This window comes from Schistocerca piceifrons, chromosome 8 (genome assembly GCF_021461385.2).
Source record: "Schistocerca piceifrons isolate TAMUIC-IGC-003096 chromosome 8, iqSchPice1.1, whole genome shotgun sequence".
In the NCBI taxonomy this organism is placed as follows: domain Eukaryota; kingdom Metazoa; phylum Arthropoda; class Insecta; order Orthoptera; family Acrididae; genus Schistocerca; species Schistocerca piceifrons.
The window spans coordinates 502,343,730-502,356,325 of record NC_060145.1 but is presented as its reverse complement, the minus strand read 5'-3'; the positions used below and the strand labels follow the sequence as shown (position 1 = coordinate 502,356,325).

General features: G+C 45.1%; 1 protein-coding gene across 1 annotated transcript in view; it reads right to left on the bottom strand.

The window, feature by feature from the left end:
- The window catches only part of LOC124712491 (aminopeptidase N-like), a 141,914-nt gene that overhangs the window by 94,320 nt on the left and 34,998 nt on the right, over window positions 1-12,596 (bottom strand). The window contains exon 4 of the mRNA XM_047242786.1: window positions 7,091-7,432. Coding sequence (XP_047098742.1) covers window positions 7,091-7,432 — 342 coding nt within the window. The remainder of the gene's footprint in view (window positions 1-7,090; window positions 7,433-12,596) is intronic.

Sequence of the window (12,596 nt, the reverse complement as noted above, 5' to 3'; positions counted from 1 at the left end):
TCCTGGTGTGTCCGCTGTGCCGTGCGTGTGATCATTGCTTGCACAGCCCTCTCGCAGTGTCCGGAGCAAGTATGGTGGGTCTGACACACCGGTGTCAATGTGTTCTTTTTTCCATTTCCAGGAGTGTAGAATATGTACTTACTTTGGTTTGATGTTCAGCTGTTGCACTCTCCTGCGGACCTGAATGTTGTTCAGAAGTTCTCTTGTGTGCAATTCTGGAATGAGGATATTCTACAACATTTTTCAGAAATGATCAGCAACAGCTTTTGGATTTGCCTCGGGTTTCGCACGCAGACGTTGTCGAAGCTTTGCTTCTGAACATGTCCAGTCACGAAAAAGCTTACTTCACTGGACAGCAAATCGTATTGGAGGAACATTGGTTTTCGGATAATCGTCGCAAAAATGGCAGTGCAGCTAGCGAGTCTGTTTTGGCCAGGCTTTAGTTTATATGGGCGAAGCTTCATATAGTCAATATGCGGCACAATGAACGTCGCGATTGCAGTAAAGTCTGTGCACGTCGCCGAGCTGAACGTCTAGGACGCGTGTGTTCGTGCAATAGGCGCACTCGCTCGTGGTTCTCACACAAGTGGAACTCTTTTGGTGACCGCCTGTTGGAGACACTACCACTCGCCCTCACCCGCCTTACCCACCTGACTATACTCGCCGTGTCGTGTTCAGCCAAATGGCGGTCCTTACATTTCCACTGCGCTGCATTTCGCGTCGGCACAAACCACCGTTCCATCTACAATGGTGTAATGAAACTACTCTGAATACATGGTGTTCCAAAACATTATGACCCTTCTCCACCTCGGCACTGGGTGCTGCCTGGTGGCGTTGCGGGCACGTGGCGCGGTATACATATACGGAGGATCACCCTAGCCAAGATATGGGCTGCAAAGGGGTAAATCCAAGAAAGGAGAGAGCCAGTAAACGAGTATCCCGAAAATGGCTACAGTTGTGAGCATCTATGGAAAGAGGTAGGACAGTGAAACTACCACTAGGCGCTAAATGGTAACACGTCCACGACTCTTCGCAGAACTTGGAGTTCGGAGACTTGTCTGCTCTGTAAAGTAGGATAGAAGGCGACCTGTGGCATCTCTGCCGAAAGAGCACAATGTCGGTGCAGCCGCAAGTGTTTCGGAGCACACCGTTCGTCGTACATCGTACGTTGTCGAACGTGGAGCTCCGGAGCAGACAACCCCTACGCGTTCACATTTCGACCCGACGACCTCGTCAGTGACGATAGTAGTGGGCACGGAACCGTCGGGATTCGACCGATGCAAACGTGTCGGTCCTTCGGGTGAATCACGCATTTGCTACGCTCGGTAGATGGTCGTCATCGGCAGCACGGAACGTGCAGCGCGCCGCAGCCACAGGTTGGGGGGAGCGATATTATCCTGTGGGAGACATTCTCCTGCGCCTGTGGATGTAGTGGCAGCTGTGAACCACCTGCCTCCCTTCGCGATGTCATCTTTCAACAGGATAAATGTCCGCGTCTCGGAGCCAGAACCGTGCTGCAATGCTTTGAGGAGAATTACAGTGGACTGATGTTGATGCCTCGGAAACCAAGTTTGAGTTTTGTAAATCCGATGGAACCCAACTGGGCCGCTATAGGGCGCCATCACCGCGTACGGATATCAGCGGCTCGTTATTTACCCGAATTACATGACTTGTACGATGTCATATAAAGCCACATACCTCTACAAACCTATCAAGAAACCTTCAGATATGTAGGATCAGTGATGTATTTCAACCCAAAAACGGACAAACAAGCTATTAATCAAGTGGTCTTAATGTCTTGGGCCATCAGTGTACGTACCAACTGTAATTTCCAACACAAGGTGTTTTATCACGTATTCTACGACACCCTTTTCTTAGATAAAAAGTTAGCTTATTATTTTGATGACTGTAAATGTCAGAAAGGTGTGTAAGCATGAAGAAATTTAATAATCTTTGACCAATGTGTTGTTATCTATGTATTTAACAAAAGTGGGTTATCAGTGGGTAAAGTATGTTCAAATGTGTGTGTGTGAATTACTATGGGATCAAACCGCAGAGGTCATCGGTCGCTAGACTTACACACTTTTTAAACTAACTTATGCTAAGAACAACGCACACACCCATGCCCGAGGGAGGACTCGACCCTCCGACGAAAGTATGTTAGTTGCTGTAGTTTGCCGAGAGAGAAACTGTGTATGACCGCATATGGTCAAAGGCGGCCGAACGTAGCCATTATATCTAAATAACAATACTCTAAAATATCTGTGTATAATAGTGAACCACAAAGAAAAGGTGTTATTTCAAATTTATTAAATGATTTCAAGAATATACCAACAAAGTGGAAGCTGAAATGTGTTCATTGTTTTCATTAGAATTGATACAGCAAGATCAAACATATGAACTCCTGCAAATGCAAATATTTTGTCAGTATTTTACAGGAAAGCAAGAAAGAAGATCCCTAGACGTGAACCACGTGGAATAACGAAAAAGAATTTTAGGACGTAAGTACCAGTTACATTGATCAATCAACATTTCTGAACTTTCCACCCTCTTTGCTCAGTCTGCTGTTACGAAGGCTGAAGTATATGTCCTGTAAATCAACAGCAGCAGAATTTAAATAACTAATTTGTATCGGTAATTATGGGGTGGAGGGTTAGAATGGTCCCGTCCCCTCCACCCCCCACCCCCCACAAAAAAAAAAAAAATCTGTTGGATGTTGTCTCTAACGACTTCCAGCGGCAACCAGAATTTGATTTTCAGTATTTCGTACAGTTATTTACCCACTTTAAATATTTAATACCCTCTTGTAATCTACTCGTAATCAGATATAATCTCGCGTTGAGGGTTCAGTACAGTAATTAAAAATGTATCAGTTACAAATCGCTTGTATGTCTTGAAGCAGCGGTTGCAATTACCCGCTCTATATTCAGCCAGTATTTCACGACGAGAGCACTTCACTTTCAGGTTTTTCGTTTAACATGTTGTCTTTAACTCTAATGTAAATGTATTTCCAGTTTTTCTAACAAATCCATTTTAGCCACCATATTTATCGGGGGAGTAATTTGATACTTTGCTATACTTTTCCAAGTGGGTGTCCTGTATTATGTATGTGTGTTGTGTGTTTTGGCTTTAATGTCGTCTGTGTGACTGGTTTTGAAATTTCGGCCTGTTTGTCCTAGGTAGAACATGAAGCATTCCTCGCATATTACTTTGTATATTCCAGAGTCTGCGTATGTATCATAATTATTGTGTGTATTATCTATTAGCTTTTGTTGTAGTTTATTTGATATAGAAAGCCAAAGTTTTATTTTGTGATTTTTCAAAATATTAGCAACCGTCTGTGATGTATTGCCAATATATGGGATGCTAGATATAAATTTGTTTTTGTCTTTTTCTTCTATGGCGCAATTTGTCTAGGACTGCGTCAACCATGGAAGCAGTATAATCGTTGGCAACTGTGCCCTGTTTCACTACATTTATTTCTTGTTGCATATTTTCTTGGTTCATAGGTATTTTAGTTGCACTATGTGGCAATGATTCGTATGCTCACTGTTTATGGATGTCTGGATGGCATGAGGTTGGAGGGATTGAGGTGTCGGTCATTTTACTTTTTCCTATAAATTTTAAATGTGCGTGTGTTGTCGTTTCTTGTAATATTTAGTCCAGCTAAGTGATGCTTTTGTCTCGTTCATGTTTCATTGTAAATGTAATTTTCTCATGTAGCTCACTGAAGCAGTTTAGAATGTCTGTTATGTCTCTGACATCCCCTAACAGTAGTGTGTCATCTACATATCTCCTACAAAATTTAGTTTTCTTTATGGAAGGTTCTTGGCTGCTAAATAACTTTTGTTCCAAGTGACTTATGTTTACGTCAGCTGCGATACCTAATTTACATAATCCTATTGCTAGGCAATCTGGTTGCTTATAAATGTTGCCATTAAAGGTAAGTAGTTGTAGCTTAAGAGTTAGCTGGTTTAGTTCAATAAATTGAATGATCTCTGTATACGCAAGTTTCTTATGTTTCATAAGGCTTTTTTGGATTACTGTTACAGCTTCTTGTATGGATATGTTTAAGTAGAGGTTGGTTCAAAATGGTTCAAATGGCTCTGAGCACTATGGGACTTAACTTCTGAGGTCATCAGTCCCCTAGAACTTCGAATTACTTAAACCTAACTAACCTAAGGACATCACAAACATCCATGCCCGAGGCAGGATTCGAACCTGAGACCGTAGCGATCGCGCGGTTCCAGGCGGTAGCGTCTAGAACCGAACGGCCACCCCGGCCGGCAGTAGAGGTTGGTAATGTCATCTGATAAGAACTGAGCATCTTAGGGAAGATTTTTACCTTTCAGTTCTTCCTCTAGTATCATGCTGTTTCTTTATAGAATATATTGTTTCATATGTACAATTTTTGATCAGTATGCTTTTCAGTTTTTGTGATAGTTTGTGTGTTGCGCTATTTATAGAGTGTACCATGGGACGTATTGGAATACGTACCCAGTTCGTGAAGTTGTGCGTGCATTACGCTGGAGCTCAGTGCATTCGAATTGTTGGGTGCTTCCGTAGCCAAGGCAGGCGGCGTGTTTCGTGTTCCACGAGGCACGATGCCGAAGATTTACACCGCAAACAGGGAAAGTGCAAAAACATCATCCGATGTGACAAAACGCAGGTGAAGTGGGAGCCGAGTGGTGGTGACGCAAGGTCACTGAGGAGGATTGTGGCGACACCTGCAAAAATCACTGCAGAACTCACGAATTCTGTCAGTGCAAAATACGCAACGATGTTAGATACATAAGCAGCAAACTGCAGGTAGGGCTGAACTCGTCACTGATGAAAATTTTGCCCATAGCAGGAAAATGCGGTGTCCAAGCGAAAGAACCTGAACTACATATCAGCGGAAGACACTCGTGTGGTCGGGCGAGTCTCGTTTCACAGCGTCCCCGACTGCTGGCCGAGGCCGCGTCCCGCAGCGAAACGAGGCGGGGGTTCGGTGTGATCGCTCCGCAGAGTCACACTACTGCGAGTGGACTGTGTGAGCATTTCGGCTGCTGAGGCCCGTCCCACGGTACGACACGGCCCCTGGTCGCATGAGCCTGAGTACGAGGATCGATCGTAGCGCCTACCCTGGCCTCCGCAGTGGCCACATCTCGACGTTACTGAGTCTTTGCCGTATACTGTGGTGAGAAGGATGCGCGGTTGCCACCCATCTCCATCATGGTCACCTGAAATTGCCACCGCTTCGCAAGGAGAATGGTGTGAGGTTCCTATGAAGACCCTACACGGTACCTGTATTTTTCTATTAAGGGACGACTGAAAGCAGTTCTCAAGTCCAGCTGGGCACAGTAATGTGTTGTGTTTTTGGTGTTCACATGTTTTTTCCGCCCCCTGACCCCCCTCTTGTACTTCAGGAGTCACGATGTCATAAAAACTGGGATGCACGAAAAACGAGCTTTTCTTAAAACTGAGTACAAATTACCGAGACTGTACTCTTCCACTGTTTGATAATGAGAGCACTTACGGACTTAAGACAAACCTAAAACATAATTAAGGTTTTATGTCTCAACCGTAAAGGAGTAACACGTTAACTATCTGCCAAGTCGTCACACATATGAAACCGTTTTACACACGGGAGATCGAGTCCTTAAAGCGCCTCGCGAGTGAGGGTTACTGTTGATACACTAACAGCGAGAGGTCCTCAGTGGCGGGAGCGACCATCTAAACAGTGGTGTAGGTCAGGGTACCAGGTACTACACCGTTCAACCGTTCACCAACGTGGGTCATCGTTTGCGAGTAAATGAGCAAAAAAATTTCGGAATTTTGCGTGATGTAGAGCTTTAAAGTAGTAGAGTGTTACAAGTTGTTTGCTTAGCGTAATGATTATAGCACTCGTATCATGTCCGAGAGCTTGTGGGTCCGAACCTCGTTAGGTGGTTTCAAATTTTATATTTTTAAATCTTTATCGAAATGACTTAAGTAATTATTTCTATTTAGGTAATTGGAATAAACGTATTATTTTATTTCTATTCCCTTGTCACATCTTTTAATCACGATATTAATTTTTTCAGTTGCTCTTATTTTTAATTCCCTGTGGGGATCTTTGTGTATCTGATTTTAATTATTGCCTTGTATTAACATCGATTTAGTTTCTTCCGTTTCATCATCCTATATTTCGTTCATGTTGCTGCATTCATTACTTATATTTCTCGTTTTGTTTGCATTTCGCTGTACTTATAATCCCTTCATTTATTTAACTCTTCGTGTGCGTTATTTTTTCCGTTGCACATTAAGCATTTGTGTTTTAAATCGTTGTATGACATTACCATCCAAGAAAATGTCATTTATAAAGAAAATTACGTTTTCACGCTACTGCATACATAAATAGATTATTTCTTCTTTGTTTTACAGGCAGTAGATTGACATTTTCAAATGTTTAAATACTGTTTATTTTATTATATTTATTTATTTATTTATCTAAATACTATAATAGATAAATAAAAATATGTACATACTTAACTTGAGATGGGCAGATATTCCCACTGGAGAAAGAATGATGGGAATTAAAAATGAGAGCAACTAAATAAGTTAATATGCTGATTAAATGATTTACCAATGAAATAGAAATAAGGAAATACAATTAAACCAATTAACTAAATAATAATAATTATCAAAGTCATTTCGATATCAATTTAAAAATATAGCGCCAGTGCTACAGCCGTTACACTACGCAACGACTCGGTGAAACGCTACTATTTTAAAGCAGCAGAGCATCAAAGAAAATTTCGAATTTTTTTTTTTTCGTCAGTTATTCGCAAACTACGGGCCATTGCCTCAGGGTGTAATACCTGAGCCTAAACCTATACCACCACACAGATGATTTCGAAAAGTCAATTCCACTGCCAGGGACCTCTTCTCGTAAGTGTCCTATTGCCTCGTATTCGGCAATGTACTCGGACCGAGCATTCGACACAAATGCGGTTAGTGATTAGACTGGATACTGACCAACCCGACGTGTCTCGAGAAAGCGCGTACTCGCAGCCAGTTCTGGTGGTATAATTTAAATGCAGGGGCACGGAGCAGGCAGCCGGCCTACCTGTAGGTGACGAGCCCCCAGTTCTCCATGGCGCCGGCGCTGAAGTCCGGAATGGCGACCTGGTCCAGCTTGGTGTTCATGTGCAGGAAGTAGTCCGGGAAGAGGCGGCCGTACGCGGCCAGCGAGGCGGCGGCCACGTCCAGCGCGAAGCCGCGCTGCGCGCCCAGCTCCGCCCTGGACCACACGCGGATCGGTCCCTCGGTCTCGGTGGCTTTCCTCTCCAGCGCGCCGAACGTCTCCTCGTGGTACACTACGAACGCCACCAGGTACGTCGACATCGGATTCGTCGTCCCAAAGTACACCGGCGTCCGGTTCGCTACCGCAGCTGCTGCCGCAGGTGACCTAGGACACGTTCACAATAGGTGCACTTAGTGCATAATGCATTTATTCGAATTACGCAGTAATTCGAGAATAAACGTTTCAATATTTTTTTTTATTTTACCCCTTTACTTTTGTTTCACAGTCCTACATTTTCGTTCTTCAGCCGAGAGTGTTTACGAAACACTAGCTTTGTAATTGTGACATTGGGTGTCCCTCCTACAGGTCGTCAGGTGTTACTGTAGGAACTTGCAATTTCTTTTCTATAATGCGTAGTTGACGCCACTTCAAACAAATTGTTATCGTCACGTGTTTCGTGCGACGCGAAATGTCGACTCAATGCGTGGGTTTGTTTCGCGTTTCAAACAAAGTGATTTTAAAATCGGAACAGAACGCTGCCAGATTAGTCCGGTGTGTAGGCTACTGTCGTGACAGGGACAGCACAGCAGCGCCCCGGCGTGCAGCGCTGCACAGTCGCTGCTGGGGTAGCCTACCGGCTGTTCCTCATCTTCCACTGTGCCTTTTAATTCGTACCGGCAAAATCAATATCGATTGCACTACACTAATCTGGTAGCACTCTGTCGAGTGGGAACGTGAAATTACACTTTCAAAATCATTTTGTGTGTGTGTGTGTGTGTGTGAGTGAGTGACGAGAAACAAACGCACGCTTTCCGCCGACTCTTGGCATCGCATGAAAGACGTGATGAGCAGGATGCGTTTGGGCTGACTCCAGCTACACGTTGCAAGAAAGAAATTCCAGATACGTGCCAAAACTTGAGAGAAAATGCGCTTGACAAAAACCCTGCATCTCTCTCTCTCTCTCTCTCTCTCTCTCACACACACACACACACAGAAACACATACACCCACCTACACACGTAAGTGTTGACCACTCAGCCGAGATCTTAAAATCTGTGATCTATAAAGCATGTAGCTTAAAACATTATCGAGGTGTTTGAACTGTAGATAGCGTTAAATAGAAATAGATCGAGCCCGAATTGCGGATAAGGAAAATATATTCGACTATATGGGAAATTTTTATAATAACTTGTACAGCAAAATCGATGATGATATTTTAGTCCCACGCGAATTCGAGGCTCCTGTCTCCCGAATTGCAGGAATATTCCCCTAAAGAGTCAAAAATGCTCTAGACGAGCTCGATAAAAGGAACTACTCCTGTCAGTGTCGAACTCGGCGTCGATATTTTGAAACTGACAGATGAGAAATCTATAAATCATTTAGCTTCAACATTTTCCAGTTATTTACACAGCGAAACATTACCGTGTATCTGGAATGAAGCCAAAACAGTCCTGTACTTACACAATGACTGGCGGAATGAGCACTACACTCGACCGGGCTCGACCAGGCTGGAATCTGGGTTTTGCACAGGATTTAGTACACTCGACCTTATCCTCACACCGATCGATGTGGCGCAGTGGTTAACACACTGGACTCGCATTCGGGAGGACGATAGTTCAAACCGCCGTACGGCCGTCCACACTTAGGATTTTCGCGCTTACCCTAAATCACTCCAGGCGAAAAATACTGGGACGGCTCCTTTGACAGGGCACGGCCGATTTCCTCCCCCATCCTTGCCACCATCTGAGCATGTGCTCCGCCTCTAATGACCTCGATGTCGACGGGACGTTAAACACAATCTTCATTCCTACCACATCCTCACTGCGCATGAAACAATAATAGTAAAAGATGTAAGTAGGCTGTTTAGGTTTTTTTATTGGCAACGTTACGTAGCGCTCAATATGAAAATCACTGGCTGTGCTGTGTGCAGTCTGTAGCTGCTTTGCATTGTTGTAATACTCGCCATTGTAGTGTTAGGCAGCTGGCTGTGAACAGCGCGTAGCGTTGCGCAGTTGGAGGTGACCCGCCGGCAGTGGTGGATGTGGGGAGAGAGATGGCGGAGTTTTGTAATTTGTCATGAACTGCTATATATATTATGACTTTTGATGATACTAAGGTAAATACATTGTTTGTTCTCTATTAATATCTTTCATTTGCTAACTATCCCTATCAGTAGTTAGTGCCTTCCGTAGTTTGAATCTTTTATTTAGCTGGCAGTAGTGGCGCTCGCTGTACTGCAGTAGTTCGAGTAACGAAGATTTTTGGAGAGGTAAGTGATTTGTGAAAGGTATAGGTTAATGTTAGTCAGGGCCATTCTTTTGTAGAGATTTTTGAAAGTCAGATTGCGTTGCGCTAAAAAAAAAAAAAAAAAAAAAATGTCAGTTTCAGCACAGTCTTGTATAACTGTTCAAAGGGGACGTTTCTTCAAAGAAATGCGTAACATCTACCTCTTTGCCTTGTGGTAATAGGTTTTGGCAAGTCATTCGATTCGATCAGTCACTCAGCTGCGTTTAAGGTTCTAACTCAACGGGAAAGAGAACACGACCGTATCAAAATCTTGTACAACAAATACAACATATGCATAGCACTTATGAGAGTTATTTAACAAATCAAAGCATTTTCTGTTGAAATGAGTGTAAATATAGGTGTCTCCAAAGCTAGTTTCAACGGCCCAAGAAAAAGCAACGTCTAAATTCGACTGAAAGAAAGAAAGGGAATCCTTACACAGTCCTGGTCATATAAACAGCAATCGCGTAAGCGGCGACATGCAACAGACATGAGGTCTACTAGACGCTGCGTTTTGCCAGTGGTTCGCACTTCGGGGACTGACACGCCTAACAAGTAGCAATGAGGCCTCTCCGTACGTGGATGGTTATAATTAAAGCTTCGCTATTTAAAACGTTATAGCACGGAAACTAATTACCGTACAAGCACCAGACTTGGCAGCGTTAAGGTCAAAGACATGGGGTAGAGAAATAATGCTGAATCGATTGAATTAAAACACTTTTAATATGCTGCTACAGTACATAATACCATTACTGCTACAAAAGGGGCTCAGTATGGCGGCCACCAGTGTCCGGAAGAGTCAGAAAGCGCAGGATCGCAGAGCGAAGCATTCCTGTGTGAATGTTCTCCTAGTAAGCCGTGTCCTCCAGGTAGCCCCACAACCAGAAATCACAGGGGGTGGGAGCAGGCGATCGTGCCGGCCAAGCATTTGGAAATGATCAGTTGATAATTCGATCGTTTCCACGTGCGTTTCGGAGAAGCAGGTGAACTTCAAGTGCGACGTGTGTTGGGGCCCCATATTGCACGAAAATTATCGTGTTCAATGCGTCTCTCTACTGCAGGGCGGGCATAACACGCTGGCGAAGCACATCGCAGTAACGTCGGCCAGGCTGCACATCTTTGATCCTCGAGCGCTAACCTGTTCAAAAAAGAATCGGCCAGTGACGAATGTAGCCGTGAAGCCACACCATACAGTGACACGTTCACCGCCCAGAGGAACATGGTGCACAGTGACTGGAGGAGAAGAACCACACACCCATCAGTTCTGTGTGTTCATCTCACTCGTCAGAGGAAAATGAGCATCGTCTGTCCAGGGCCAGCCTTCAACAACTTCAATCCTTGCGAGAAAGTGGAGAGCGGAGTCGACACGTCGCTGTGCGTCGTGTGGTGCAAGCTGCCGTACGTTATGGATCTTGTACTGATTCCATTTGAGAATGGTTCGAAGCACCTTCCGTACAGTGTACCACGGTGTGTTCAACTGTCGTGACACAGCACGCGCACTGCCTGGCGATCGCGAACTGCGCGCAGCATTATCTGCCGTGGCAACAGCGATTTCATCGACCACCTGTGGTGTGTCGGCGTCTTCCCGGACCGACACCCAGTTCTCCAATTGATTCGAATTTCTTCATCGTGCTCTGGGTAGCGGGCGGAGAAAGAGGACCCTGTCGTAATTCTTTCAGCCGGCGATATTCTCGAAGAGCAGCTGCAGCATTACTGTTGTTTTGATAACAGAGCTTCGCCAATAACGCCCTGCTCCTTTTGTCCAGGCTCATGTTGACACGTCAACAAGTGCACTGCGACTGGTCAGGTGCGTGAGACTATGAATCACGAGGACTGATCACGGCACCTGGTGGCCATAGTTGGAACTGGACGGTGGTACAGCGACGCATGCATATCGTGCATCCCGTACTCTGGACATTGATGCTACCAAGTTTGATAGTCGTACGATGATCAGCGTCGGTTTTATAATGTGTTATATAGGGAAAGTTTAATTATAACCACCCCGCATTACGTGGCGGTTTACTTATCCAGAAATCGCATTTCAGTGGTGTGCGGTCATGAGAAGAGCGTGTTATACCTCTCGCAAGAAGGAAAAAAGCAAAAGCTTCTTCTACTATTGTTACAGTGATGTTCTGTCTTCAGATGTCACCTAGGAGTTTGTCTATTCTTGTCTGGATGTGCCTTCGCAGATATATGGTTTCCTGTACTCTTCTCAGCACCTCCCAATTGCTAACTTTATCTCTGCAGCTGATGTTCAACATCCTTCGGTCGCACTAAATCTGCAGGGCTTCCAGGCGTGTTACCTCTTGTTTTCCTATTGTTTGAGTATGGCCAAATGCTTTCATGATCTCTTTCCTTATTTCCAGGCGTGGCGATATCGGTCGCGGCTTCCCTCGCCACTGCCGCAGAAACTGGTGCATCCGACGACGACACGACACGCGGGAGTGTCGCCCTGCTGTCTTGTCAGACGAATCCGGGTGTGGAGCTCTGAGGAGAGAGTTCATGCTGGCAAATTCCGTAGGTCGCTAACTTTGTGTCAGACTTTCCCAGATAACGGTGCTAGTTATCGAGCTGCTTCTGCCACTCTGGGATTTGCTTTGGATAGTATCAGCCTAACAGACGGCGAGCGAGCTGACCGGCCTACGTACGGTCTTTGGGCTGTTTTTCACATCTGTGGTCACGCGCCGACCGTATTAGGTCAGAAACGTACAGTTTAGGAAGTAGATTCCAGCAGTGCCAGGCGCAGGCGAGGGCGCACGTTACGCCTTAGAAAATACGACACAGCTTTCACGACGTCGCGAGGAGAGCCGGCCCGGTGAGACGTCGAAACAGTTGAGACGCCGGCACCCAAGTGGAAGTAGGTAGAAGCCTTTCCACAGCGGCTGCTGCGGAAATGCTTATCGTAAGCGTCACGAGGCAGCAGAGCCCACGCAAGTAACCTACAAACGGGTAGCCATTTTGTACTAAAGTCCCTTGTTAGCATCACAGGTGTACAACCGCGGGCCTGTGACACTCGGGCGCCATCCGGGATGCTGTATGTGGAG